The sequence below is a fragment of the Hemicordylus capensis genome, chromosome 6 (assembly GCF_027244095.1).
Source record: "Hemicordylus capensis ecotype Gifberg chromosome 6, rHemCap1.1.pri, whole genome shotgun sequence".
Classification (NCBI taxonomy): domain Eukaryota; kingdom Metazoa; phylum Chordata; class Lepidosauria; order Squamata; family Cordylidae; genus Hemicordylus; species Hemicordylus capensis.
This window is the reverse complement of record NC_069662.1, coordinates 113,853,816-113,880,631: the sequence shown is the minus strand read 5'-3', so window position 1 is coordinate 113,880,631 and position 26,816 is coordinate 113,853,816. Positions and strand designations below refer to the sequence as shown.

Here is a 26,816-nt window from a genome sequence, read left to right as displayed (position 1 = left end):
CCCTAGCAGTTTTAATGTAATGTGCAGACAGGAAAAAAGGCTTCAGAGCAGTGTCCCCTCTAACAGGGATTCCCAGATGATGTTGACTACAACTCTCAGAATCCCCAAGCAAAAGCCATAGCAGCAGGGGATTCTGGGAGCTGTAGTCAACATCTGGGAATTCCTGTTAGAGGGAACACTGCTTCAGTCAATGCTGCATAGAACAGCAGGTACTAGCCTAGCACAGAACAGGACAGCACAGCACTCTAACTGTTCTGTTCACCTATAATACAGACAGATATAGTAGTTGTCAAAGATTCACACATTTTGGTTGGCCTTGGCAGCCAGGCACTACTTTGGTCATTGACTGGAAACAAGAATCTGTCCCACTGCATCTGAATGTCTCCAGTGTCTTACATGAAGTGATGACTGACCCCTTCCTTTCCCTTGTTGTGCCTTGAATAATTATGTCTTTGAGAATGGCTCACACTACTACAAAATGCAAGAGGAAGAGGAAACACAAGTTTCTGGTGCTCTCATGTGCATTGCCCAAATCGGAATTTCCACATTTCATCCAGGGTGGGGAGATGTGAATGTTTTATTTCGGTTTACACAGAAATATTCAGAGCACAAGAAATAAACAGCACTTGCACTTCCCTGTTACTGTCCATAATGGCCAAAGTCCCTGCCTCCTTCCAGCAGCGAGATGAAGATTTTTTGCTGGATTGTGGTACCCAAGCTAAATTCTTTTCTGACATTCTTGGGAACGGGGGTCCAGCTCAGTGGCAGAGCATCTGTTTTGCAAGCAGACGTTCCTGGGTTCAGTCCCTGGCATCTTCAATTAGGGCTCGGGGAAACCCCAATCTGAAACCCCAGAGAGCCACTGCCAGCTGGTGCGAACAATACTGAGCCAGATGGACCAATGGTCTGTCACAGGCAGCTTCCTGTGTACCTATTCCTGTCCTACTATGCTCGTTATAGCGCCTTACTCTAATGTAAAGGAGATATGTGCCAGAGGACTTGGGAGAGGTTTATGCTGAACAACTACTATTTTAAATACTCATATTTTGAGCAAATGTGGTCTTTAAGCAATATGAATATCAGCAAAGAAAAGAACCTTTAAAAGGAACTTGACAACATATATTTCCTATTATTGAACACAGCTACTCAAAGCAAATGCTAAGTGCTTAGTCTGTAAATATTGCATTGCCTAGATAATAAAACACCTCATATACAATGCCAAGGTAACACACCTTTCTGATGGACAGGCCTCTATCGTTCACCCAAACAAGATGACTAAGTTTTTAGCAAATTCAGAAGGCACATTTATACAGATAGTGCGCGCTCTCTCTCTCATATATATATATTCTAAAACCAGTGCAAAACACAACTCAAAAATCATTTTGTATGGGAAACATGCAGAGATCGCAATCCAGGGAGCTACACCAGCAGCAAAGCAATTTCAGGTATTAAAAATGAAGCACCTCCTTGAAGAATGTCTGTCAAACTCTATAAAATGCAGAGGAAGCAGGAAGCACAATAGTCTCGTGCTCTTCTGTGTACTGCCAAAATTAGCATTTGCACATTTTAATCTGGGAGTGAGGATGGGAAAGAAGACATAAAGATCTATTTCAGAGTTTATGGAGGTCATAAAACAGGAAGTAAAAGATACTTGCACTTCCTGTTTCCCCACCCTTTCCTGTAATGTCTAATGTTCCTGCCTCCTTCAAGCAGCTAGATGAAGATTCCTATTCTGCTAAGCTCATTCTACTACTTTATGGTTAATGTAAAGAAAGTATGTTTAAGCTGAAGTGTACTTTGTATGCAAATTTTGTACACTGTTTCAAAAGCTTAAACAGAAGACTAAAATAACCCAAAACAAACAATATATAAGAATTAGGAGTAAAGAGATGTCATACTGAGTCTGATCTGATCCCTGCTCCAAATTCTTCCCTCACCAAATTTCCTAGTCTGCAGTCCCTTTGTACTAAGCAAGATTACATTTGCAACAACACATCATCAGTTGGATAAAGATAATTTTTCTCATGATGGTTTTACCCTCCTGATGATGTGTTATACTGAGTCAGATCAGATGTTCCCTCTAGCCCATTGCCATCGTTTTTGACTGACATTGGCTTTCCAGGCTTTAATGTGGGCAGGTTTTTCAACCCTGCTGATACAAGACACTTTCAACTGAGCTCTGAGAAGAGAACTTAGGATTTCTTACTTTCTCCTCAGATTATTATTATTATTATTATTACATTTATATCCCGCTCTTCCTCCAAGGAGCCCAGAGCGGTGTACTACATACTTGAGTTTCTCTTTCACAACAACCCTGTGAAGTAGGTTAGGCTGAGAGAGAAGTGACTGGCCCAGAGTCACCCAGCTAGTTTTATGGCTGAATGGGGATTTGAATTCGGGTCTCCCCGGTCCTAGTCCAGCACTCTAACATGAAGGAGCTACCATGGGCTAAGCAGGTCTAAGTGCCTGGGTAGGTATTTGCCTGGGAATCCCATGTACACTAGCTGGAGTTCTGCCATGGAAGAAAGGTGGGATATACATGTAATAAATAAGCTACCCTGTGAGGGTGGTATGTTAGGCTCAGAGACAGCCCAACACCTAGGGTGGAATCTGAACCCAAGTTTAGATGTGTTCAGTGTTACATCATCCTTGTTCATGAAATATTATATTACTGAAGTATAACCTTTGCCATGATTCTTAAGACTTGGAGTAACCCTTTGTATGTTGCATGCACTTTAAACTGAGATGAAGAGTAATTAATATTGAATAGCATTTAATATTGAATTCTGGCATTTCAGCTAAGACAGACAAAAGCATCCTGGTGTGAAACTAAAAATAACTGAAGGACTTATTTTCCTTATTGAGAATTTGGCAATATATACCAATAGTCCAAGACCTGATGAACAGCTGTGCAAAATATTTGGAGACTGATAATCAGAAAGCAAGATGACACAGGGGGCTGGCCATATTGCCTTTTTGAATATCTAACTGACCTGCTACAAACCCTGTTTTCCTCTCTGAGGTATATTTAAAAACACACTCCTTGTTTAATTATTCTGGTTAGTTTACTGGAGGTTGAATCTGCTTGTAAAAGGAAACATGAACAGTAATAAGCTGTCATCTGTTAGCAATTCTTTTTCTGTGAGGGGCTTTCCTGCAAGTGTAAATCAGTGTGAATCATTTCTGTCATGCAAGAGTCACTGTGAATAGGCAGTTCCAAGATTAAAACTCCTATCTGCAGCCTCTTCATACCAGATACAAAAATCCCCTTCCTTATAATTCTAAATTTGCTCATCAGCCCTTTAGTTTTTGTTCCTTCATTGAAGTATTTCTTGGAATTCAGTTCTGCCAACATTCAAGGTTTTGTCTGCACACTACACCCCTTAAATGTTATTTCTAGACATACAGAAGCAACTGAGGCACAAGGCGATAATGAGCCAGTTCCGGTGTAAGCTTTACAGCTTGATTCCTGTGAAAGGTACAGTGCAAGTATGGTATATCATCACTTCATCCCATGCAAAAACGTATTGGGCTGTGCTTTGCATAGGAAGGAACATAAGAATCTGCCGTATACCACATCAGACCTTTGATCCATATAGCTCAGTACTATCTACACTGACCAGCAGCCAAGGTTTCCAGTCTCCAAGGTTTCAGACAGGAGTCTTTCCCAGCCCAACTTGGAGATGGTGTCAGGGATCAATCAATCCATCAATCTTTATTACAGGCAAAGACCAGCATAAAGTACAGGGGTGTCAGGGATACTGAACCTGTGACCTTTTGCATGCAAACAGATGCTCTACCACTGAGGGGAATCCCCTAAGGGGAATATCTGACAGCAGACAGTGCTCACATTTAATCAACCATCCAAATGCAAACCAAGATGAAACCTGATTAGCAAAGGGGACAATTCATACTCCCTACCACAAGACTGGCTTTCCACTCCCTTGCATTGATTACTTCATTTCCATACCTTTAAAGTTCTAGCATCATGGCAACAAATTTGAAACCATGAATGAAACCTTTTCAGTAGATTAAATAAGCACAAAAAAGTTCCCTTTATTTTACACAGCAGATGCAAGGCTAAGAGTTTGCATATGCTGATGTTCTGGAGAGTGCGTGGTCCTAATGCACCAGAATTTGAATGCATTCCACTAAAAAAAATGTTTTAAAATACTGGTATTAAACTGTTTAGAAAATCTTTAAGCTCATGTAAGCTAGACAATCTATACCTAAACTGTAACAGCACATATAGCACTTTGTTCAACTCAAAGGCAAAATATCTAACAGGCAGGGATAATTTACTCAAGTACAAACTTCTTGTCTGTCTCTCAGCTCACAGTCCATGAGTCATGTGAAGTCTGCTAAGGTTCTCCTAACCAGGCTTCTGCATCCTCATCTTTTCCACTTATAACCAATGTATCTGTGCCTTTCTCTGGTGACTACTAGCATCCTGGATTTGGCCATTCCATTTTGTTAAGACATTTGACAGGGTGTGCAAAGAAACATGACATCCAAAGATTTCTTTACAAGTGGTGACCTTTACAGGTTTGTTTTTGTTTATGTGTGTGTACACACACACACACACACACACACACACACACACACACACACACTGTTCCAGGTAGTTGCAAATGACTTGCATGCGACCCTACTTGGAGAAGTTGGACCCTGACCTCAGTCACTCATGCATTGGTAACATCCAGATTAGTCTACTGCAATGCGCTCTACGTGGGGCTGCCCCTAAAGACTGTTTGGAAGCTTCAACTGTTCTAGTATGCTGCTGCAAGGATGCTCGTGGGCACAAGTCACTTTATAAGTATGACACACATCCTAGTGCAGTCTCATTGGTTTCCAGTCCACTTCTGGGCTAGATTCAAGGTGCTGGTCCTGACCTTTAAAGCTCTACACAGCTTCGGGCTGGGGTACCTGTCGGACCACATTTGCCCATGTGAACCTGCCACTCATGTCATCATGAATGAACCTACTAGGGCCCTCTGTTCATCATCTCAGGCCCTGCTCATAGCCCTGTCACTCACAAAGATCCAGTGAGCGGGAACTAGAGACAGAGCCTTTTAGGTTGTGGCCCCTCAGCTTTGGAACGCCTTCCCTGAAGAGCTTCGCCATGCTCCCTCCCTCACTGTTTAAAAACAACAACAACTAAAAACACATCTTTTTAAAGAGGTTTTTTAATGCTCCATCTTTGGTTATATCTGGTAGGTTCTTTAGTTTTTAATTTTTATAATTCTCAATTTTTAGCTTGTAGAGTAACTTTTAATTTGCATCTTAATACTGATTGTGGTTTTAAACCTGACTTCTAACTTGTTTATTTAATTTGGCTAATTTTATTACTTTTTTTTGGTATATTGTATCTATTTTATTGTTGTGAGCCACCCCGAGCACTCACGTATAGGAGGGGCAGGGTATAAATATTCTAAACAAACAAACAAACAAACAAACAAATAAATAAAGTCGATTTGAGTAATACTACTTGACCAAAAATAAAATAAAAATGGTGCCACTTTACCTACCACAACCCAGAGCTCCAGAAAACCAAGTACACATGAAGCCCTTCTGGCTGCTATATTCAGTAACATACTAGTTAAGAATTCTAACTGATCAAACCCACATAAGGCTGATCACAAACATACCTCTGAGGATTTATTCTTAAATTCATCTGGAAACACATCTATATGTTTACCATCATCAAGCATTTAAGTAAACATGCTTACTGACGTAGTGCAGTTTTACATATGACTGTAATGTACCCTATTTCATGAAACAGGTTGCTTGTTTAAAAAAACCTTGCCATGCAACAAAAAAAGTGTTGCTGCCCCAGAGAATCCTCCTCTTCAGGGTATTAGCTTTGCATCTGGTGATGCTTTCAAACACACAACCCCAATATAAAATATAAGGCTGTGGCACATGAGAGTACTGTACTACATCAGTAACATCACAGTTGTACTAGCACTAGTTTGAGTAACACTTGCCCAAGATACTCTTTGCAAGTCTTCATCTGCTGAGTTAAAAATAAGCTAGAACAAGAATCAAAATACTAGTGCCAACATAATTAATTCAAGTGTTAAATCTGAGTGAATGTTGCATATGTTATACAAACACAAATGCATCCATCACCATATTTAATGAAACAAATCAAACAATTCAGATTCTGATGTTGTACAGAATATAACAGGTAAAAACAACACAACAGAAAAATGACTAGCATTACATATGAGAGGATTGAAATAATTTTTGGAGAAGGATTCAAACTCGTCTTACATTACAATCAAAGCTCATATACAGTTACAAAAGAATAAGACCATATTAAAATTTAACTACCACAAAGAGAAGACTTCACAACACCTAATCATGGTTATTAGATACAATGGTCAAACTGGCTGTTACCCATATTTACCTGAATAACAAGATGACTCTGAGTTTAAGATGACCCCCTGATTTCTAACATCAAACTTTGGTGGCAGGGGACTACTCTTGGATTCAAGAAAATACAGGAGTTGCTGACAAATCTTGACAGACAGCCCACCAAATCTCGCCACATAGTAAGTGATGCCAGCCTTCTTATCTGACAGAAGTGTGACATAAAATTCCTCAGTTTCAAACTCCATTACACTGTATGAAGGTTTAAACAAATACTGTGCCAAGTCCCCCCCAAAAAGAGGACTTTTATTCTCGAGTTCTTAGAGCATGCAAATTCTGTTAACGAATTTTCATTTATAACTGGGCATCCAATAAATGTATGATTTTTGCATACCACAGATAAAGTTCTCACTGGCCAAGGCGTAAGTAACATGACAAATTTATATGTTATTTCCACCCAATTGTTCAACTGGCTTCAAGCTAACGTTGTACGTGTTCTCTTTTGTGTAACAATCTCTATAGTAATACAAACAATTTGTCCACCATCGCTATAGGTTTTGCATCACAAACACCAAAAGGTAACACGTGTCAAATTGCACTACTGCAATTTGACAACAGATAAGATTATGATGAGTTCATAGCCACATTTTTCCTGATGTTAGATATCTGTTTCAATTTCTTCTCTCATTTATGATGGCAGACATATTCAGCTTAATTTATGTGGTACACCAAGTTGGTTGCTTATTAGCTACACTGTCCCTTTGTTTCTTTAACTGAAAGATTTGCAGCAACTGAGACCCCCAGCCAGTCTGGATGATGCATCTGAGCCATCCCCACTCACACACAAGTAGAGATGTGCACGAGCACATCCCCACTCCAAGGAGAGGAGAATGGTGTGCTGTGAGGGGGAGCCAAACGTGCTTGTGCATATCTCTAATCGTGAATAGGTGGGGCCAGCTTGGACACATCACCCGAATGACCTTCTTTGACTGACCTTCACAGTGACTGTTACCAAAGCAGTTGCTAATTCTTTTGTGGTTACTATGACAACAAGGTTAGCAACTAGGCAGGAAATAATCTTCCAGAGAGCTGAAAATTACCAACATCATTGCTAGCCATGTCATCAGAGCAACCCACACGGACTGAAGTCATCTTTACTGGTGTGGGCACAATCATGTGAGAAGCAACAGCCACACTGGTAAAAGAACATCTTAAAGGTGGGGGAAGACCATAGTGACTGAAACAACGTTCATTTGGCAAAGTAATTTCACCACAATTACTCTATTAGCCAGGAGTTTCACAAATACAGACTTAAGGTTACTATCAGTTATTGTTAAATATTTCTTGGTGACTGCATGTGTGGATGAACAGTGACATACTACTCATCTCCATCCATCACTGAGAACGCAGAGAGCAGGCTGCTGCTCTCCCTTCATGTCATGGAAGAAAAAGCTCCATCCCTTCCTTCAGACATCTGGCATGCACAGAGAATTGACTTCATGGCGGCTGAGAGAAACTCAAGCATGAAACTCTTTTGCTGCTTCCAGGTGCCTCCTTATCCCTGTGTAAACTAGCTTCTCCCTGAGAGGCATGGGCAATCTTTTTTTCTTTTTTCTTTTGCTAAGTGGACACTCAGAAGAAGCAACAAGGATTCTCACTGCTTACAAGTTTCTCCCAGCTGGCATGAAGCACAAGGCTGACCCTTCTCCCAAATCCTCTATGCATGCACAAATGACTCAAGGGATGATCAGGATTAGATCTACCACAAGTAGTAGCTGACTTCCAGAACCACCCAACATTTGTGGATCACTTCACCCATTATGTTCATATTTCATTCGCTCCTTGATATTAAAAGTTCTGTGGGATCCTCAACGTTGGGCCCCCAGATGTTCTTGGACTTCAACTCCCATAATCCCCAGGCCCAGTGGCCTTTGGCTGGGGATTATGGGATCTGAATTCCAAAAACATCTGGGGGCCCAACATTGAGGATCCCTGAATAAAATCTCAGGATTCAGAGTTTTTACCAATTCTAATTTAGTAAAGTGTGTGTGTGTGTGTGTGTGTGTGTGTGTATGAATGTGTGTGTGTGTGTGTATACGTGTGTGTGTGTGTAGCTTCTCATCCCCTCTGAACATAGGTTGTATTAAAAACTGTCCTGCTGATCTCTACTGAAGACCAACCACAGCAAAACAAAAAACACACTCTTGATGAGAGTCAGCTGAAAAATTCTTTTATGGGTGTGAACTTGGATGAAGAGTAATACAAATATGCATTTACGCACTTTAAATAGCTCTACCCACTGGCTATATATTCAATGCAACTATTCAAAAAGCAAAATTACTTTCCTAGCTGCATTTGAGGAAATAAACAGAAAATGAACCATCCTTCCAAACATCTTTCCAGGATTGGTTGTTTCCTGGTGACAGTACATTCTAAAATATGAAACACATTTCAGGTTGTTATCTTCAGACACTGCTGCCAAACTACAGATGGATTATAAACACACAAAACATGCTAAGCCTATAAAAATATTCAAGCCTTGCACAGCAAATATTAACATGACACTGCCATAATTTCCTGATTTAGGTCAGTTCTCAGCAGGAAATCTCATTGCCTATTTTTATCCCGTTCACTAGAAGAGCTTTACCTTTCTGTTTTCTTGATCAACACAGCCCTGAAGATTTGTTCCTGGGGAGTCCTCTCATTCTCATTAGTTGGCTGCACAAAGGGATGGAAAGCAGCCAAGATGAAGCCCTGCTGGTACAATTCTTGCAGCTGAGCTGGAAGATCATGCAATGAGGAAAGCCTGATTGCTGATGATCCTGGTAGCTCCTCTGAAACCAAAGAGACAGACAAATTAATATTCCTAAATTAAGTTATGTAAGTGTTAAAACCTTTAACATCTACATCTTTTTTGGTAACAAGAAAGTTCAACACAATTCTACAGTAGTGTAAAGTTATTGCTGATTAAAAGAGATAATTTAGAATTCCAAATTTAATATAAACAGGTTGTTTTCATCCTCTTACCCACCAAAATAAATGTACAATAGTTCCACATAAAACTAAGGCAGAACTTGACAAATTCCAGGTGACAGGGAGTTATGGCACGTAGATTTTTAACCATGGTGCCTAGACTAGAATATTCAGAGGTATGTTATTTAATAAAATCTTTATTTGTCCCAGTGCATTTTTCAGACAAGGCTTTTAGCTCGCATCTTCTCCAAAATGGAGGTGAGCATTCACATATCAGCCAGATTTACTCCGAAGTCCCTGCAAGCTATCACACGTGATTCGGGTTTTTCATTGTGTGTTAGAGTGTAGCCTGATTTATATCCAGGGTTAAAAAAAACCAAAACCCACTTTTTGCATCAGTTTTTTTGGGCAACTTTGAACTCGTAGTAAAGCCTCGCAGTAAACCTGCTGCATGAAAACACTCCAGGCATCCCTGTCTCTGTTCTAAGTATGTTACTTGTAAAGGGAATAAAGAGAAGCCCATTTACTCACTCCTCCACAGTGTCCATTACTCTGTTAGTTTTGTCACGTGTTCATTGTCTGTGTAGCAAGCAGCCCCTCCCTTACCCTTCAACGACTACTAGTCGAGGGCTATAGGCCACCGCCAGCCTCAAAGGCAGGATGCCTCTGCATACCAGTAGCAGGGGAGTAACAGCAGGAGAGAGGGCATGCCCTCAACTCCTGCCTGTGGCTTCCAGCGGCATCTGGTGGGCCATTGTGTGAAACAGGATGCTAGACTAGATGGGCCTTGGGCCTTATCCAGCAGGAGCTGTTCTTATGTTCTAAGTGAACCCTGTCCTGTCTGTCAGGCAATGACCTCTGGGGATCAGCCACACAGCACACCGTGATTGGGACCTAGAGGGCTTGGTGGCAGGAGGTGAAGGGCGTATTTGTTCACAGAAGGAGCCAGGAGGGTGATGAGAGAAGATGGGGAGCAGGCTTCATGAGTACCAGCCATGAAGTCTGGCCACTTCATGGCCCACAGCCAGCCTGGCGACTTCTCCCAGGGAAGGACATCTGCAGATCCTTGAGAGACCGGAATGTAAGAAACCTGAATTATCGCCTGGAGTTTGGGGTGAAAAAGAAAAAGGAAGCCAAGGGCTTTGGCTTTGAGGAAAGGTTTAGCCAGGGAACCATGTGTTAGGTAGCCTGCATTAGATTTCTTTTGATTTTGTGCGTTTGCAAATCCTTACAATTGGTCTATAGTATTGGTCTATAGTGTTTTTATCTGTAACGTAACTAAGAGGAATTGAACTTGAGTCCTTTTTATCCAACCAGGGCTCTATAGAAGTCTCTGTATCCTGTAAAGGTGCTTTTAAAGGTTCCTTGCAACTGGGGGTGCTTTCTAAATTATCTTTGCAACTGGGTAACCACAATTTTTAAAGTGTGCCACTCCAAAATACCAGCTGGAGTGCTCTTTACAAGTATTCTTGCAAGTAGTGCGTGTTTCTGCTACCTATAACTAAAAGCTGAGAAAGCCTCAGACTGAAGCAGTCTGTAGTATTTTGAATAAAGGTTTTTTTTCCTCTTTTTGTTCTTTGAATTTCACCTACCTCTGTGGATTTTTAACTCAGGAAAAAGGGGTTTTACTCTGGTGCCGACATGACTCAGTGTTAATTGTTCAGCAACCTACCAAGTTCTTTCACCGTGTGGAAGCTGCACATGGAGGAGTTTTTGTATTTTTCCATTGGTAAAGAGTCTCCCTGGACACTCACCCAAATCCTGGGAGGAGTTAAACTCTGTAATTAGGGTGTGGTCATGGCAGCAGATTTTCTGCCAATTTAAGATTTAAAGGAACAGCCTTCGTTGAGCAAACATGGAGGAAATGAATCAGCATTTTTCTTTCCCCCACGTGGGCTTGCCTTAAGACAAAGGATGGGCTCAAATCTGCTATTCTCTGCAGTCTGGCTCCTAAGTGTTTGGGCTGGCTCTTCGATCCAAAGAAAACCACCCAGAACATAACCGAATCGATACTTAATAAGTCATAGCAAATATGGAGCAAGCATTCCAAAATACTATAGTGTTTCAGATTAAGCAGAAACTCTTCAATCATGCCTCAGGATATGTGTTTGCCTATAAAATCCTCCCCAAAGAAGGAACCAATCTCTCGCACTTGCACCTTGCTACTGATCGTCTCCACACTGTGCCTGTGCACCCCATAGCTCACCACATGCTTAAGCCAATTGGAGAGTAGGACCCCAGCTAGATCAGGTAGATATGAAAAATGGCTTCACTCTTTCTCTTTCTTTCACCATCAACCTTCTTTCCCCCTTCCCAGCACTATGACAAGTTGAATGTGATTTACGAGCTACCTGTGTCATCTCCAGAGAGTATGCCCAATTCCATTATGGGAAGACTGCTGTTAGCAAGGTCACTAGTGCTAATCTCTTGCTTAACCACCCTCATTTCATTTTCTGTACCCCTATTCCCTCCCAATAAAGCAACTCTCTTGTTTTAGGCACATATTCTTTTGTCCTTTCTAACATGTTCACACCACAACCAAGTTTCACAAGTATTTTAAGTTGAATATAGTTGTAGGCTGGTCTGCAACTCTGTTCCCTCTAAGGCATGCGCTCATGCATGTGCTCACAAGTTTTTGGATGTCTTCTCAGTTCATTTTAGATACCGCTCGGGTCGAATCAGGAAGGCCCCATTCTGAATACAGGTGCGTGCGCACTGCCTTGATACTGCTGCCCAAAACAAAACTCATTCAACACAGATGAAAAAAAATTGAGGGACCACTGGTCTGCAACCACTGAAACTCATTTCCCCCACTTTGAGCCAAGCATGGTCACAAAGGGTGGTTACTACCACACTTCCAAGCAGACCTGCTAACAATATTAGAATTCTCATTTCAGACTCTGATGCAATCAATTATTTGGGCAAATTTAGTGCATCCTGGACAGAGCTAAATTTTGTATATACATGTGAACAAGAAAATGGGCCTGCTGAGCACACATAAACTTGCACTCAAAAGTGATCCATCAAAACCTTCCAGTTCAATTGATACACACACAAAGCCCTCCACAATAATCTTTGCAAGTGTTGACTCCATTTTTTGTCTTTGCCTGTTTAATTTCTTTCCCACGTGAGAAAAATACATGCTGTTTTAAATCCTGATCTTGAGAGAAATTCAGTGTGCCCAAGTCCTATTAAACATCAATAGGAATAAGAGCTTACTGAAGGTGCTCAGATCCTCGAAACAGGCCTCATCTGTGCAAAACCCTGTGGAATACAGTCTGGATGAAAGATAGTAGGCTCTGCAAATACTATTTATTCTGCTTATTTCCCATAAGAATATATAGCTTCCCCTTTTTGAATAAAGAAAGAAGTTATCATAAAAACTAATAAATATTCAAAACTAATAATAAAAAGCATAATTTAAATAATAATAGAATAGCTAGCTACTGCCCTATACTCCTGCTACAGTTTCTCTTAACCTACAAGAACTACGTTCCAGGAATATACAATGGAGCTTCTGATTGAGGAGCACAGGACACGATATCATTATTTCTTTAAATAGACAGAAAAACTCAAGAAATGCATATACAGATGGATAATGCACCTTACATTCTATCACAGCATACAAATTAAGTAGAATTCATTACAAAATCCACTAAGCAACATAATGCAAGGAGGTATAAAATAAATATAAATAGCCAAGCAGGCTGCCAGTCAGACTGACCCTGCGTCAAGAATACAAAGGAAAAGGGGGAGTGCCAGAGCATTACTTAAAAGGGGGGGGGGGAAACTTACTTCATTTTTTAATATTACAGTATGCTCAATTAGGCTTTTAGGACCCGATTTTTGATGTTATAACTTGTCTGCTGAAATTATTACAGTATCTCATGTTTAATTAATTATTTATTATTCAACTGTTTTCAATGCTCCTAGTTTTGACAACAAAAATAAACTTGGCTCTATGGCATGCAGGCCAGCCCTCTGGTTCTCAAGTACATTAATGTATAATACCACATGGGTGTGTGTGTGTGTGTGTGCCCAAGTAGAGAGGAGAGCTGGTCTTGTGGTAGCAAGTATGACTTGTCCCCTTAGCTAAACAGGGTCCACCCCTGGTGGCATATGAATGGGAAGTGTGAGCACTGCAAGAGATTCCCCTCAGGGGATGGAGCCACTCTGGAAAGAGCAGAAGGTTCCAAGTTCTGTCCCTGGCATCTCCAAGATAGGGCTGAGAGAGATTCCTGCCTGCAACCTTGGAGAAGCCGCTCCCAGTCTGTGTAGACAATTCTGAGCTAGATGGACCTATGGTCTGACTCAGTATATGGCAACTTCCTATGCACTTGTGGACATGAATATTTTTAACTCACAAACTATGGATTATTAACTAAGCACTGCCACAGTTCTTGTTGCTATTGAATAACTGGAAGATGTATTTTGCGGGCACTCTTTTTGCAACCAAAAGAGCACCCCCACTTATATTGTAAAAGCTGAGAGTTGCAGCTGGTCTTTGTAAACAAGGGGAGAAGAAGTCACCTCTACTAGTCTCTACTTCTTTTTTACATTATTCATCTTAGACTTTTTAAAAAATTGGAATCTTTATAAAATAATGTACTTAATTTCTACTATTTATCCTGTGATGCAAGCTCCCCTGACCGGCTTGGTTTCCCCACTTCATTGGACAGAATGCAGAAAGGCTTATTTCTGAACATGCAGACATATAGGATCATTTGTTTTCCTTATATTTGTGTTCTGTAAATCATCAGCAGATGCATGCCACTGTATTATACACTTTGCAACCATTTTGAAACATGAATTGATTTTAGCCTTAATATGTATACAATTTTTAAGGGGGGGAAACCTGATGATTTGACTATTTTAAGGACAAAGTCTCGAAGATATAAGAGATGTTCCTTAACTATTCTCCATAAGCATTCTAAAATGTTTTTTGATCAATTACTAATGTTAACTCAGATTTTTTTAATTCAAATTGTGATTAATTCATTTCAATACGACAGAAAGTGAAAGCATATATTTATTTGCCCATTAATGATGCAGATGTAAACATACACCTGAAAAGAAGTCAACAACATGCGCCTTAACACAATCTTCCAGGGTCCCCAACAGTAGTGAACATTCTTTGATTATTAACAAAGTAAAGTGATGGAGAAAACTAATCTCCATATAACCGTGTGTGAGTGAGTGAGAGAAACTCACCCTTTAAATTTCTTGTACAAGTTAATTCTAACACTCTGCTCCAAAATGAGCTCTATGTAGTCAAGCTTCAGCTTTCAATATGTACAGTGAGTAGTTAAACACAAACATTATTTCATTTTGTGCCTTCCTGGGCTCCAGATAACTGCAATTCTATTGGCAGGAAATGCAGATCACTGGAGCAAAAGTAAGCCATGCCCAAAAAGGCAGCCAGGTTGCAAAGAATAACAAAGTAGGCCACTATCCAAAGACCCATGAATTGATTAGTGACTGGAAGAAATGCTGTGGGATAGGAGTTTATTTCATCTGACTTTCCCTCCGACACCAGGTTAAAACATAATATAAAAATATAATACAGTTAAAAATTCATTAAACTGATTTTCAAAAACAGTAAAAGTAAAAACATATTAAAATATTTGAGTTAAAAGCCTGGGAAAATAAGTACATCTTGAAGTTCTTCCTAAAAGCAAACAGAGAAGAATATGCTCTTATTTCAGCAGGGAGTGTCTTCCAGAGCCCTGGGGCAACCACAGAAAAGGCATGGTCCCAAGTTGCCACTAAATGAGCCAGCGGCAACCATAACTGGACCTCTCCAGATGATCTTAATAGGAGATCTTGGCTTATTTCATCTGGTAATCATATTCTCAGAAAGGGTATGGTAAATATTATAAATGCTTCCTTGAGGAGGGCAGGATGCCTCCTTGTCTGAAGGAGACTATTATTAGACCTTATGTGAAGCAACCTGCATTGAATCCCTGAGGGTTAGCTAATTACAGACCTGTTTCCAAACTTCCATGGTTGAGCAAGATGATTGAGCAGGTGGTGGCCTCTCAGCTCCAGAAAATTTTGGATGATACAGAATATCTAGACCAGGCCTGCTCAATATTGGCCACCCAGCTGTTTTTGGACTACAACTCCCATAATCCCCAGCTACAGTGGTTGGCTAATAGCCAGGGATTATGGGAGTTGTAGGCCAACATCTGCAGGAGGGCCAAAGTTGAACAGACCCATTTCAAACCAGTTTTCAAATGGGCTATGGAATTGAGTCTGTCTTGGTCAACCTGATGGATGATCTGCAATTGGCTATTGACAGAGGGAGTGTGACTCTGCTGATCCTTTTGGATGACTCAGCAGCTTTTGATACCATCAGCCATGATATCCTTCTGGGTTGCCTGAGGGAGGCAGAATTGGGTGGCACAGTTTTACAATGGTTGTCTTCCTACCTCTCTGGTATATTCCAGATGGTGTCACTTGGAGACTGTTGCTCTGCAAAGCAAGAACTAAAGTATGGAGTTCCACAAGGCTCCATGCTGTCTCCAATGCTCTTGAACATTGACATGACAGCACTGGGAAATATCAGGAGGTTTGGTGCAGAGTGTTATCAATACGTTGATTGCACCAAGATCTATTTCTCCATTACTCACCTAGTGACATAGCTTCCCTAAATGCTTGCCTGGAGAAAGTAATGGGCTGGATGAGGGATAACAAAATAAAGTTGTATCCAAATAATATGAAGGTACTGATGGGGGTGGCAGTGGGGCCTGAGAGATGGTTTAGAACTGCCTGTTTTGGAGTGATTACATTCACCCTGAAAGATCAGGTACGTAGCTTGGGAGGGTTTCTGGATCCAAAACTCACTCTGGCATCTCAGGTTGAGGCAGGGGCCAGGACTCAGGAGCGTTTTTTATCAGCTTCAGTTGATATGTGAGCTATGCCCATTTCTGGAGATAAATGACCTTAAACAGTGGTGTAAATGCTGGTATTCTCCAGGCTTGACTACTGTAGTGCATTCTACATGGGGCTGCCTTTGTACATAGTCTGGAAGCTACCATTGATACAGAATGTGGAAGCCAGACTGGTCTCAGGAACCATATAACACCAATTATAAAATAATTGCACTGGCTGCCAATATGTTTCAGAGTGAAATACTGGTTATTACCTATAAAGCCCTCAACAGCTTGAGACAAGGATACTTAAGAGAGTGCCGTCTTTGTCATGAACATTGTTGCCTATTAAGATGATAATAGGGACTTTTACACACATGGCGTTTAGCTTGAATCTCCTCTGGAATGGAGGATGTGAGTTCACATATCAGCCGGATTTACCCTGAAGTTGCAGCAAGCTATCAGGGACCAGTTCACACATGATTTTGGTTTTCCCCAAATTAGGGCTACGCATTCTATCTTAGCCCAAATTATGTCCGGGGTAAAAAAAATTCCTCTATTTGCAGCAGCTTTTTCTGGGGGGGGGGCGAACCCCGAGGTTTCTGATATGCCTCAATGTTTCTCCACAATGTGGAGAATAAATTGCCAATAAATTGGATTTTTTCCAAAGCTTGCATTTTCGTGTTTTGTGGTGGTTGTTTTTTTAAAATTGCTGGGTGGATTTGCAGAACGCCAAGAGTCAGCAGAGGGGGCTGATTGGCAACTTGTTTCACCAGTCTTCTGCAAGGAAGGGGAGTTTGACAGCTGTGTTCCTTATTGTCTGCTTTCCTGACTGTGGCTAGCTTTGCTTGGGAAGAATCCAAGCTGTTGTTGAAATGGGCTAAATGGAGAGCCCACCTTTTCCCAGCAAGCTGGCTGGAAACTGAAGGCTGAAGGGGAGAGAAACTACTTGTGATCAATCATGCAGCTTGGGAACGTTTGCTTCTGGCTGTGTTAAAGTTTGGTGAACCTAGAGAATTCGTTCTTGGCTGGGCTCAGAGAACAGCGTTGGCAAGTGGTGATGGTGGTGGGGAGCCTTAAGGAAAGATTGGTGCAAGGTTTGTTTGGTGGGGGTGCTAATGAAGGGGGTGGCTTTTCACCATGTGTTGGAAATTCAGAGATTAAATTTTTAAAAATGTGAAGTGCCGGAACTCAAATACGGCACTGTTGTGACTGCCCGGCACTGCACATGCTCAACGGGGCTTTTTCTTTCTTGCTTCATTTAGTTTGGAATGGTTCTAGGTGGGCCCTAGTACTAATTAAGCCCTGCCGAAATGTGAATTGTCAGGTAGTCAGCCCAGGCTAGTGTCTCTCCAACTTATCATTCATTTTTCCAAGTCAAGAAAGCAAACTTTGGGATAATTCATGTGTGTCATGGGGAAGGAATCACTGGAAAATAGAGCCCATTGATTTTGTTCACACGAATAAATTATCCTAGAGGATCCCTCAGTTGTTATGCATGCTATAAAGATAAAAATTACCCCCCAAAATTGGGAGTGGTTTCTGCGAACATCCACACAGATACAATCACTGAGAAAATGCTTCAGGTTAAGCATTCTGTTGTTTTGACTAGTCAATCTTGTGGAATGCCAACTGTCAAACTAACAACAACAGGTCTCTTGCCTCCTCCTCTGGGATGTGATTGGTTGGAGAAAAAACCTGGAGCAAGCTGTGGGAACATACACAGGAAAAAGATCTGCAGGGAATGCAAAGAGGAACTGACCATATGTGGTCCATTTAATCCCCCGAATTAAACAGATGCAAATCTGCTGCAAAGCAGATTTGCTCTTCAGATACCCCGTGGCATGAAGCCATGTCTGGATAACTTCATGGAGAGATCTGGTTACGTTTGGTGGCGTCTCTGGACTAGGCCTTCTCTGGAATATGCTCCCTGTCAAAATAAGAGTATCTCCATCTTTGTTTTTAGGAAGACTCAAAACACACCTTTGTTCTCAGGCTTTTAACCGAAATTTTAAATTTTAAAGAGTTTAATTGTTTCTAACCCAATAAATTGTTTTAACTTTTATTCTGTGAAATTGTTTTTACTCTGTTGTATATTTGTTGCATTTTAAATTGTGTACACTGCCTAGAGATGCACATATCAGGCGATAAACAAACAAACAAACAAACAAACTTCTTTTCATAAAGCAGGGATTCCACAACTAGCAACCTGACCTGATTCATTCTATGTGAAGAATACCACCTGAACAGTAAAGTTGCTGAAAGGCTCTTTCACTTGCTAGGAGGCAATCTTCTAATGTGGCTTTCCATACTGTATTTGGCAGAGGGAGGAGACTGATGAGGAAAATTTAACTGCTTCCCTGCTTGTGAGCAGGAAGAAGTAACGGGTGATGTAGCCCCACCCCCCACCCCCGCATTTCTGAGTCCTGAGGGGAGCAAGTCTAAGCCAGGGAGAAAAAAATGAGACTAAAAGTGGGGCTACTTGCAGACATCTACCCCCCGCAATAATTCTGTGTCAAAAGATAGTCTATGCTTTCCAAAAACAGTAAACGGAAGAAGAAAAGGGGCATCAAGAGACAAAATAAGGAAGAGGATGCATCTTCAGTCTCCCTCCTCCCCGCTGTCTAAAATGGATGCTTATCTTGCAGAACATCCTGGTTTTGCATGTGGCAGGGCCTCATCTCCGTTACCTGAGCAAGAGACACCAGCTGGGACCAATTAATCCTAACCACCTCCTCAGAAGCCTTTAATGGGGTTGAATAGAGGCTGCTGCTTCAGGGGTTGGTTGCTTGGGGGGCTCCTCTCACATCATCCCTTAAAGTGGCAATGTCTGGCCACCAACTGCTGGGTAAGTTGTATGGGCTGCTCCTCTTCTAGATGGCAGGGTTGTGGATTCAGAGGGCAATAATCCAAGTGCAGCAGAGCAATGGCTCCCTGAGACCAGAAGGGTCTAACCACCACCAGGGAGCATAAAACGGGGTGTACAAGCACAAGTTCAGGAGACATCTCTGAGATTTATGGTTTAATTACAGTTCACTTAAATACTTCTTTAATTGGGCTGAAAGCTCTATTGGAATCAGACTTAGAACAAATTATCCCCCGTAGTCTTTGGTCCAAAATATGGAACAGTTTACCATGCAAATTAATCTCTGCCATGATGAAGGAAAGTACTCTAAAAGTAGCTCATCATTGGTATTGGATACCTTTTTGGCTCAGTAGAATATACCCCAATTCATGTCTCAGATGGAGAAAATATGACAGTGTGGAGACATTCTTCCACATGTGGTGGATTTGTGAACAGACTCAAAAAATTTGGGGGATAGTCTTTGCAGCAACAACAGCAATACCAAGATACAACTTACAACCAGATACCAAATTAGTTTTATTGGGTATACAGTCGGAAGATGATGCAATTAATTATAAAGACTTCTTGGCCTATAGCTTAATGGTGGCTAGAACGGAAACTGCAAATCACTGGCAAGATCTGGTATTGCTCTCCATAGAGCAACAGTACATATGTCTGTGGAATTTTGCACTGAGTGACAAATTAACTCAACAGCTTCGAATTTTGTGAGGGACTTCCTTTTCAGATTGCTTTATTAACCATTGGTATCCTCTAATAACATACACAATCATCAAGATATCTTTCATGGTGCTTCTAGTTATTTAACATTTTTGGAAAGATGTCCTCCACCCCTCTCTCATAAGAATAGTTCCCTTTATTTTTATTCTTCTGATTGTATCCGATTGATAGATATTCCTGTGTTAACATATTGCTGCATTGTTGCTTTTGTTTGTTTGTTTGTGATGCTTCCACCCCTGCACTTTTTGTTTAAAAAATATGTAAAACTGATTAATAATTTTTTTTAAAAGAGCGAAGTCCAGGAGCCACTGGGGAGCAACAAGATGTAGGACAACACATGATTTATCACCATAAAGTTCCAGCTTAATCCAGACCAGGAACTGAGGCAACTAATTCCTGCAAATTCCGAAATTCCTGATTGACCAGTGCTCTACCACTGGTCAATCAGGCAAGAACAAGTATGCCAGTAGGACATTTTGGCTCTGTCCCCTGTACCAACTTCAAACATATATTTAAAATGAGCAGTACCCAGAGTGTCAAATACTTTTCCTGCATTGAGTTGCCTCCATGGAGGTTATCTTGCATTGTGAAGGTGGGACCCTCAGTGATGCCTTAGATCAGTGTTTTTCATTGTAAGGCCCACAGACCAGTGGCGGTCCCCATAAACCCTAAGCATGGCTCCCTGAGTAATTATTTATTGGGCCTATGTTAAGCTTTAGCCAAAGCTGAATACTCTGCAGTCTTCTATGCCGAGATTACCACTGTCACAGTGCAGTGCTGCAGTTTGCCCAGCATAGGGGACTTATTTAAAGGGAAACAGAACCCTTGAGCTCCTGTACCATCTTGGAATGTGTGCACACAGTGCACGGCTTCCCAGTTCTTTCTTCCCAAGGCTTTTAAGGAGGGGCTCTGTCTCTCTTAAAGGGCCCTCACTGCACTGAGCAGAGTAGTACTGTGCAGAGTTCAACACAGTGGGAATTGCTCTCACATGATAGGGGTTTTTTTGTTTGGTTTTTTTGCCAAAATGGTCCCCACTTGAAAATTAGTGAAGATCACTGTGTTGGATAATCTATGGGTTCTTATATGGTGGGGTTTATCTCCAAGTGATTCAGAAATCTCATCATTGTCTGTAAGAGTAAGCAGAGAGTCAAAGTGATGGCTAGAGTTACTAATACCCACTGACTCCAAACATATCGAGACTTATTTGTGCCTATTTTTAGGCACAACATTGTTGTCACCTGTACAATTGCAAGAATTATCCGATGTGCCACATCAACACTGATTCTCATTCGTTTATTATTACTCAAAGTTTGTTCCATCATTTGAGGACTGGACCATGAAAGCTTAAACTTTGACACGCAGATGAGGTCGGGTCAAACATTGGAATAATAATGCCAGGATTACATTATTCCCGATGCTTTAGTATGCTCAATACAAGTTAAAATCCACTTTTAATGTTATCTACTGTGCCACAGCCTCCATCTTCCAATATCACTCACAAATACATTTCCTGTGAATGATTACGACCAGGGAGCACTGAAATATAAACTATTAAGAATTCTTGAAACCACCACTATCAAATTGATAGACATACTAAATTAATGGGTCTTAGTCTACTAAAAAAACCTGCAGTGCTGCATCAAGCAAGATATCTGAGACATGAATATTTTTAAATAAACCTACATTATAATCTTTATTTTAAAAACAGAGAAGAAGTGAGAACAGGGAAGTTTTTAAGAACCTATGTGCCAACAAACCTCAAAGCAACATTGATGGATACTAAAATCAAGCGAAAAATAGACTAATAAATATTTTACATTACTTTCTTTATATGTTATATTAAGTGACATTTTCAGGTTCTCCTTTAACTTTGGAATATAATAAATAATCCTATTAAACAAATCAGTAATCAAAATGCAAGAGAAGTCTAGAATTTCAGCAGACTCCTCATGCTTACTCTTATTACAATATTTAAAACTTTAAAGAGTATTGGGGAAAGTGTGAATTGCAGATAGGAACACATATAGATTTAATTATTGAATGTATTAGAACATCTATCATTACTAAGATTCAGAAATGTTATTACCTAAACATGAAATGATTAGGCAAGGCAGTTTTTAAAAAATGCATTAGAATAAATGTGCATCTCAGCGTTACAAGACATGGCATTCAAAAGTGTGTCGTTTCAGCATAAATTGTTTTCTTCTTTGCCCTTGTTCTTACAGATATACAGTTTATTACTAGCCTAGAAGCTGTTTTGATGGCACAGATTTCCCTAAATGATATTTAAATTATATGAGAGCACACTGGCTGGAAGAGTTTATGGCTCTTCTCATGGGAAGAAAAAGTGATCAACCAAAGTCTCTAAGCTGCACTATGCCCAGTTTACAGGCCAACATTTTTCAGTTTATTATACACTTTAGCAAATGCCACAGAACATCAGCTAATGGAGCAAGTATGACCAATACTTTCAGTAGTCACCAGCATTTGCTGCAGCAGTTATCAGTGTATGCAATCTGGGGAAATAGTTGATCCAGAATCTCCAAGTAAAGACAAAATTTCAATAGACAAAGATAGTAAATGAGCAGTAAAGAAGCTGAATAGTTCGGTAATGTGTCTCCCCCCCACCCCAAGCCCTATCTCGAGATGCCAGGAATTAAACCTGGGACCTTCTGCATACAAAACAGGCATTCTCCCACTGCGTTACAGACCTCAGGAGGGAACAAAACATGAGATTAGTTCCCTAAAATAGTGATCAAAAAAGCAAGGCTCATGAGACTTTTGCATTGGCCATTGCAGTGGAAAATATTGTACAACAGTGGAGGTTCCTTGCTCACAAAGGTGTACACTACACATGTGTATACATGATTATGTTTTATCTTGGCAGAACTTGCAAATTTAGTTTTCAAGCAAGTTTGCATAACAAAACAGAGCACAAGTATGGACACAAGCAAACACCAGCATTAAAATACTCCAGAAGAGCAACAGACTCAGAGATAAGATTTTTGAAACCAAGAAAATGAGTGTACTGATAAAACAGAAGCACAATGCAAACACTGGTATTTGGCAGTCCAGTACAGGTCTACCCACAGCAGTCACACACAAGTAATGTTCAGGTCTAGTGATTAAGCAGTCCAATGTTTCAGTTTAGAGGGAAAGAGTTAGTGTACACAGCAGGTACCGAGCTGGGTAGGCAATGGGGCAGTAACAGGTAGTTTGCACCACCAGCCACTCACCCACAAAGAAGCAGCAGCAAACACACTTCTCAGGAATGTTCAAAACATGTGTCTGAAGGACGGGACCTCTTATAAGGTTCTGTCCTCTGCAAAGTCCCAAAGGTGAGAGAACTATCCATGTTTGTACCTAGAAAGGGGCAGGACTTGAGGCAAGTATGAGTGTGGCAGTGGCTATTCTGAGGAAGCACAGAACATAAATGCTCTATTATGTCAAATCTGCATAACTGACTTGGGACCTGATTTTGATTGCACTCCAGCTTGTTTTTATAGGTCCTTCCACCTCCAGGCCATCTCCAGCCTCAAAGGCAGGATGCCTCTGAGTACCAGTTGCAGGGGAGTAATTGCAGGAGAGAGAGCATGCCCTCAACTCCTGCCTGTGGCTTCCAGTGGCATCTGGTGGGCCACTGTGTGAAACAGGATGCTGAACTAGATGGGCGTTGGGCCTGATCCAGCAGGGCTGTTCTTATGTTCCAGCCTTACATGCTTATCACTTTTGTTATGTCAACAACTCAGACTTCATTTTTTAAAAAAGGCAAATGAGGGGTGCATTACCTTTGGCCAAGGCTGCTTTGTACCAGTTCAATTTCTGCACAACACTGCTGCTTGATCTAAGTAGAGGCCAATTTCTGCCAACAGCCTATCTATGTCCTGATGTAGAAAGCCAGTTTCCCCAATGGAGGGTGGACGGGTGGGAGGGAAGCGGCTGTCAGCTAACAGAGATGAAGAGAGGACCAAAATCAAATGTCTTTCAGTTGCCACAGATACAGTGAACTGTATATATCTCCACTTTTAATGGGGTGATGCAGGAATATGGGGAACAAGAGCAAAGAAGCACTGAAAGTTATCATCTAAGAAGAAAAAAGAGAGTCAACAAATGTACAGGCTGTCAATGACTCACTGAATGAGAGGGTACCTCCCCTCAATACAGGATGAGCCTTTCCCTTTGTGAATTTATGTCCCAGACATGCCCAAAGACCAAAGTACAACTTACCAGGCATTTTGTGATTAGTCAAATTTATATACATTAATTTTACATTACATTATAAACCACAAAATTTAACAAGCAAGTTGTGTATTTTGAAACATATGTATCAAGCAGGAAATACTTCTGATAAGCCCTCTCACTACTTCCTGTATTACAAATAAGCAGGGGTCAAGGGGAAAAAGTTGGCTCAGTTCACCAGTCAGACAATAGATTTTACTTGTCAGATGGTTCCTTGAGCGATGTTAGTACACACTCATCAGGATTTTTTTCCACTTGTCAGGCATCATTTTTCACTCACCACGGACGAGTAGATGAGTGGATTTCCTGAGCCCTTCAAATAAGCTATGCTACAGTCCAGCTTTTAATCTATAGCATGATTAGTTTAGTCACTAGACAGGAAACGAAAGCTAGTTACTCTAGTGTAAACATTTTGTGCATGACTGGCCACATGAGTTGACAGGCAACACAGCAACCACAAGTGCCACATCCTCTATATCATTTGATTTCATCTGCTCATACCCCCCTTCCTTCAATACTGACAGTGCAAAGAAACATGCTACCTAAATTAGTAACAAAACACTGCAATCATTTCATTTCCTGCTACATGGGCATCAACCATAACATAAGTTAACCTTTATTAGGCTCAGAAATCCACTACCCTACTAGACTGTGAGGAGTGGAAAAAGTCCTAACCAGTAATATTTACTTGAGGAACCATCTAATGAGTAAAATATTTTGTCTGGTTGGTAAACGGAGCCAACACTTCTTGACCCCTGTTTATTAATCTCAGCTACTGTAATGTATTTCTCTACTACAATCTCAGCCTCATACAGTATGTCACATGTTTCAGGACACATTAGTTTGTGTAATATGCAACTGTTTACATATTAAACACTACATAATGCAGTTTTAAGGGAATTCTTGTGCCACACATGACCAAAGGCAACAAGAATTTCAGTTTCTCTCAAGTGGCCATCACCAGCCATGGTAAACATTAGCCTTTCTAGAACTATGGCCGGTGGGCCACATCTCCCCATATCTTCCCTAGTCATCGGCAAAGCCAATAATCACAGAAAACAATCAAATGAGCAAAATCCTAGGGCCAGGACCGAGACTACAGAAGCACAAGTAATTTTTCATTTCTACGCACAAAACAATACGTGAAGTAGAGCAATGCTGCAGACAATACCAAGACCTCCCCTCACTTCATTCATTACTTTAAATGCTGGAATTTAGAAGTTTCTGACATTTAAAGTGACCATTGTGTAATATTATTTACTGGAATATTATTTGCTGGAATATTACTGGAATATTATTTGCCGGAATTTAGAAGTTTCTGACCATTTAAAGTGACCAAATGTCAGAAGTTTCTGACATTTAAAGTGACCATTAGGCATCTAAATTGGGATGGTTCAAATGAACACAGCTCCCACTGCCCCCCTAAACTCAATAATGTCACTGCTGTGCCAAGAACACACACACCCCAATGACACTAAACGACGTGCCGATGCGTTCTTGGCACATCCCTTAATTGGGTGTGAGGAGTGATCATCCCCTCATAAACATGGCTTTGCACTGCATGCAGAGGGGCAATCTTCTTTATATATAAAAGCCTTAGGACATATGTAGAATATCCCATGGTAGGTGGCACATCTCGCGAGAGTTGAGAGAAGGAGAGGAGAGAGTTGTCCAGAGGAGAGGGATGGCATGTAGGAGGGATAAGCAGTGGACGGAGGGGAAGCTGCTGCTGAGGAGCAGGAAAAGGAGGCGGTGTCGGCAAGACATTGAGCAGTGGCATCCATCACCCTGGTGAGATTTCTCATGAGGAGGGCGGTCGAGCCGACATGACAGAGGCCAGTGGAAGGAGCCAACTTAGGCCACCGATGCCATGATGCTGCTCTGGCTGGGGTGGGAAGATCTGACTGAGTGGGGAGCGGGGAGGTTTCACCATCCCAGATGGCAGGGAGCAGCTTAAGGTGGAGGGGGAGGCAGGGCAGGGAGTCTGATTGTCTGGGGAGGGGTGCGAGATGGAGAACTAGGGCACAGATGTTCTATGCAGGGCCAGCTAGTTCCAATTATCACCCCTCATACGAGATTAAAGGATGTGACAAGAACGTTTTTGCACATCCTTTAGTGATGGGGGGGCATGTTCTTGGTGCAGCCCTGATGTTCTCATGTGTAGGGGGCTGGTGGGGGCCATATTCATCTGAACCAGCTTCTCAATTTTGTGGTTAAAGTATCTCATTTCAGGAGATAGACTTTGGAACTAAGTCTATCTTTGGGGACACAATTGGACAGATGCTAGCTGTATCATGTGAAAAAGCTGAACAATTCTTTGCCAGCAGTTCAGTGCAAAATGATACAAATAAAAACTTACAAGAAAAGGGGGGGAAAGACAGAGATTGCACATTTCCAAAGATCAGAGATGGCTTTTTCTTGAGGAAAGGAATCTCTCTAAAAAGGGGAGGAAAGGCTTTCATTAGCTTCTGATTTGAGCCACTACTCTTTATCTGATCAACACATACAAGCTAGACAGGTGTAGTATGTAACAAACTCCCCACCAGCTTCTCATAAGCATTGCTACATAGAGAGCACTGTACGAACAAAGGGGAAAAAAGGAAAGAGCAGTACATAAAAAATTAGAGATTTTGAGGCTGTGAAGATGTCACATATTTTCAAATGAAATGATAAAAGGAGTTAATCTGAAAGAGAATGAGTTATGAGGCTTACAAATTAAGTTGATGGAGTTTTGAACAAGTTAAGAGATGAGACAGTTGCTAATAAAATATAAA

General features: G+C 41.1%; 1 protein-coding gene across 2 annotated transcripts in view; it reads right to left on the bottom strand.

Annotated features, from left to right (window-relative positions):
- RFTN1 (raftlin, lipid raft linker 1) overlaps positions 1-26,816 on the bottom strand; it is a 150,863-nt gene that overhangs the window by 99,394 nt on the left and 24,653 nt on the right. For both annotated transcript variants that reach the window (XM_053263724.1, XM_053263725.1), the window contains exon 3: positions 9,023-9,209. In XM_053263724.1, coding sequence (XP_053119699.1) covers positions 9,023-9,209 — 187 coding nt within the window. The remainder of the gene's footprint in view (positions 1-9,022; positions 9,210-26,816) is intronic.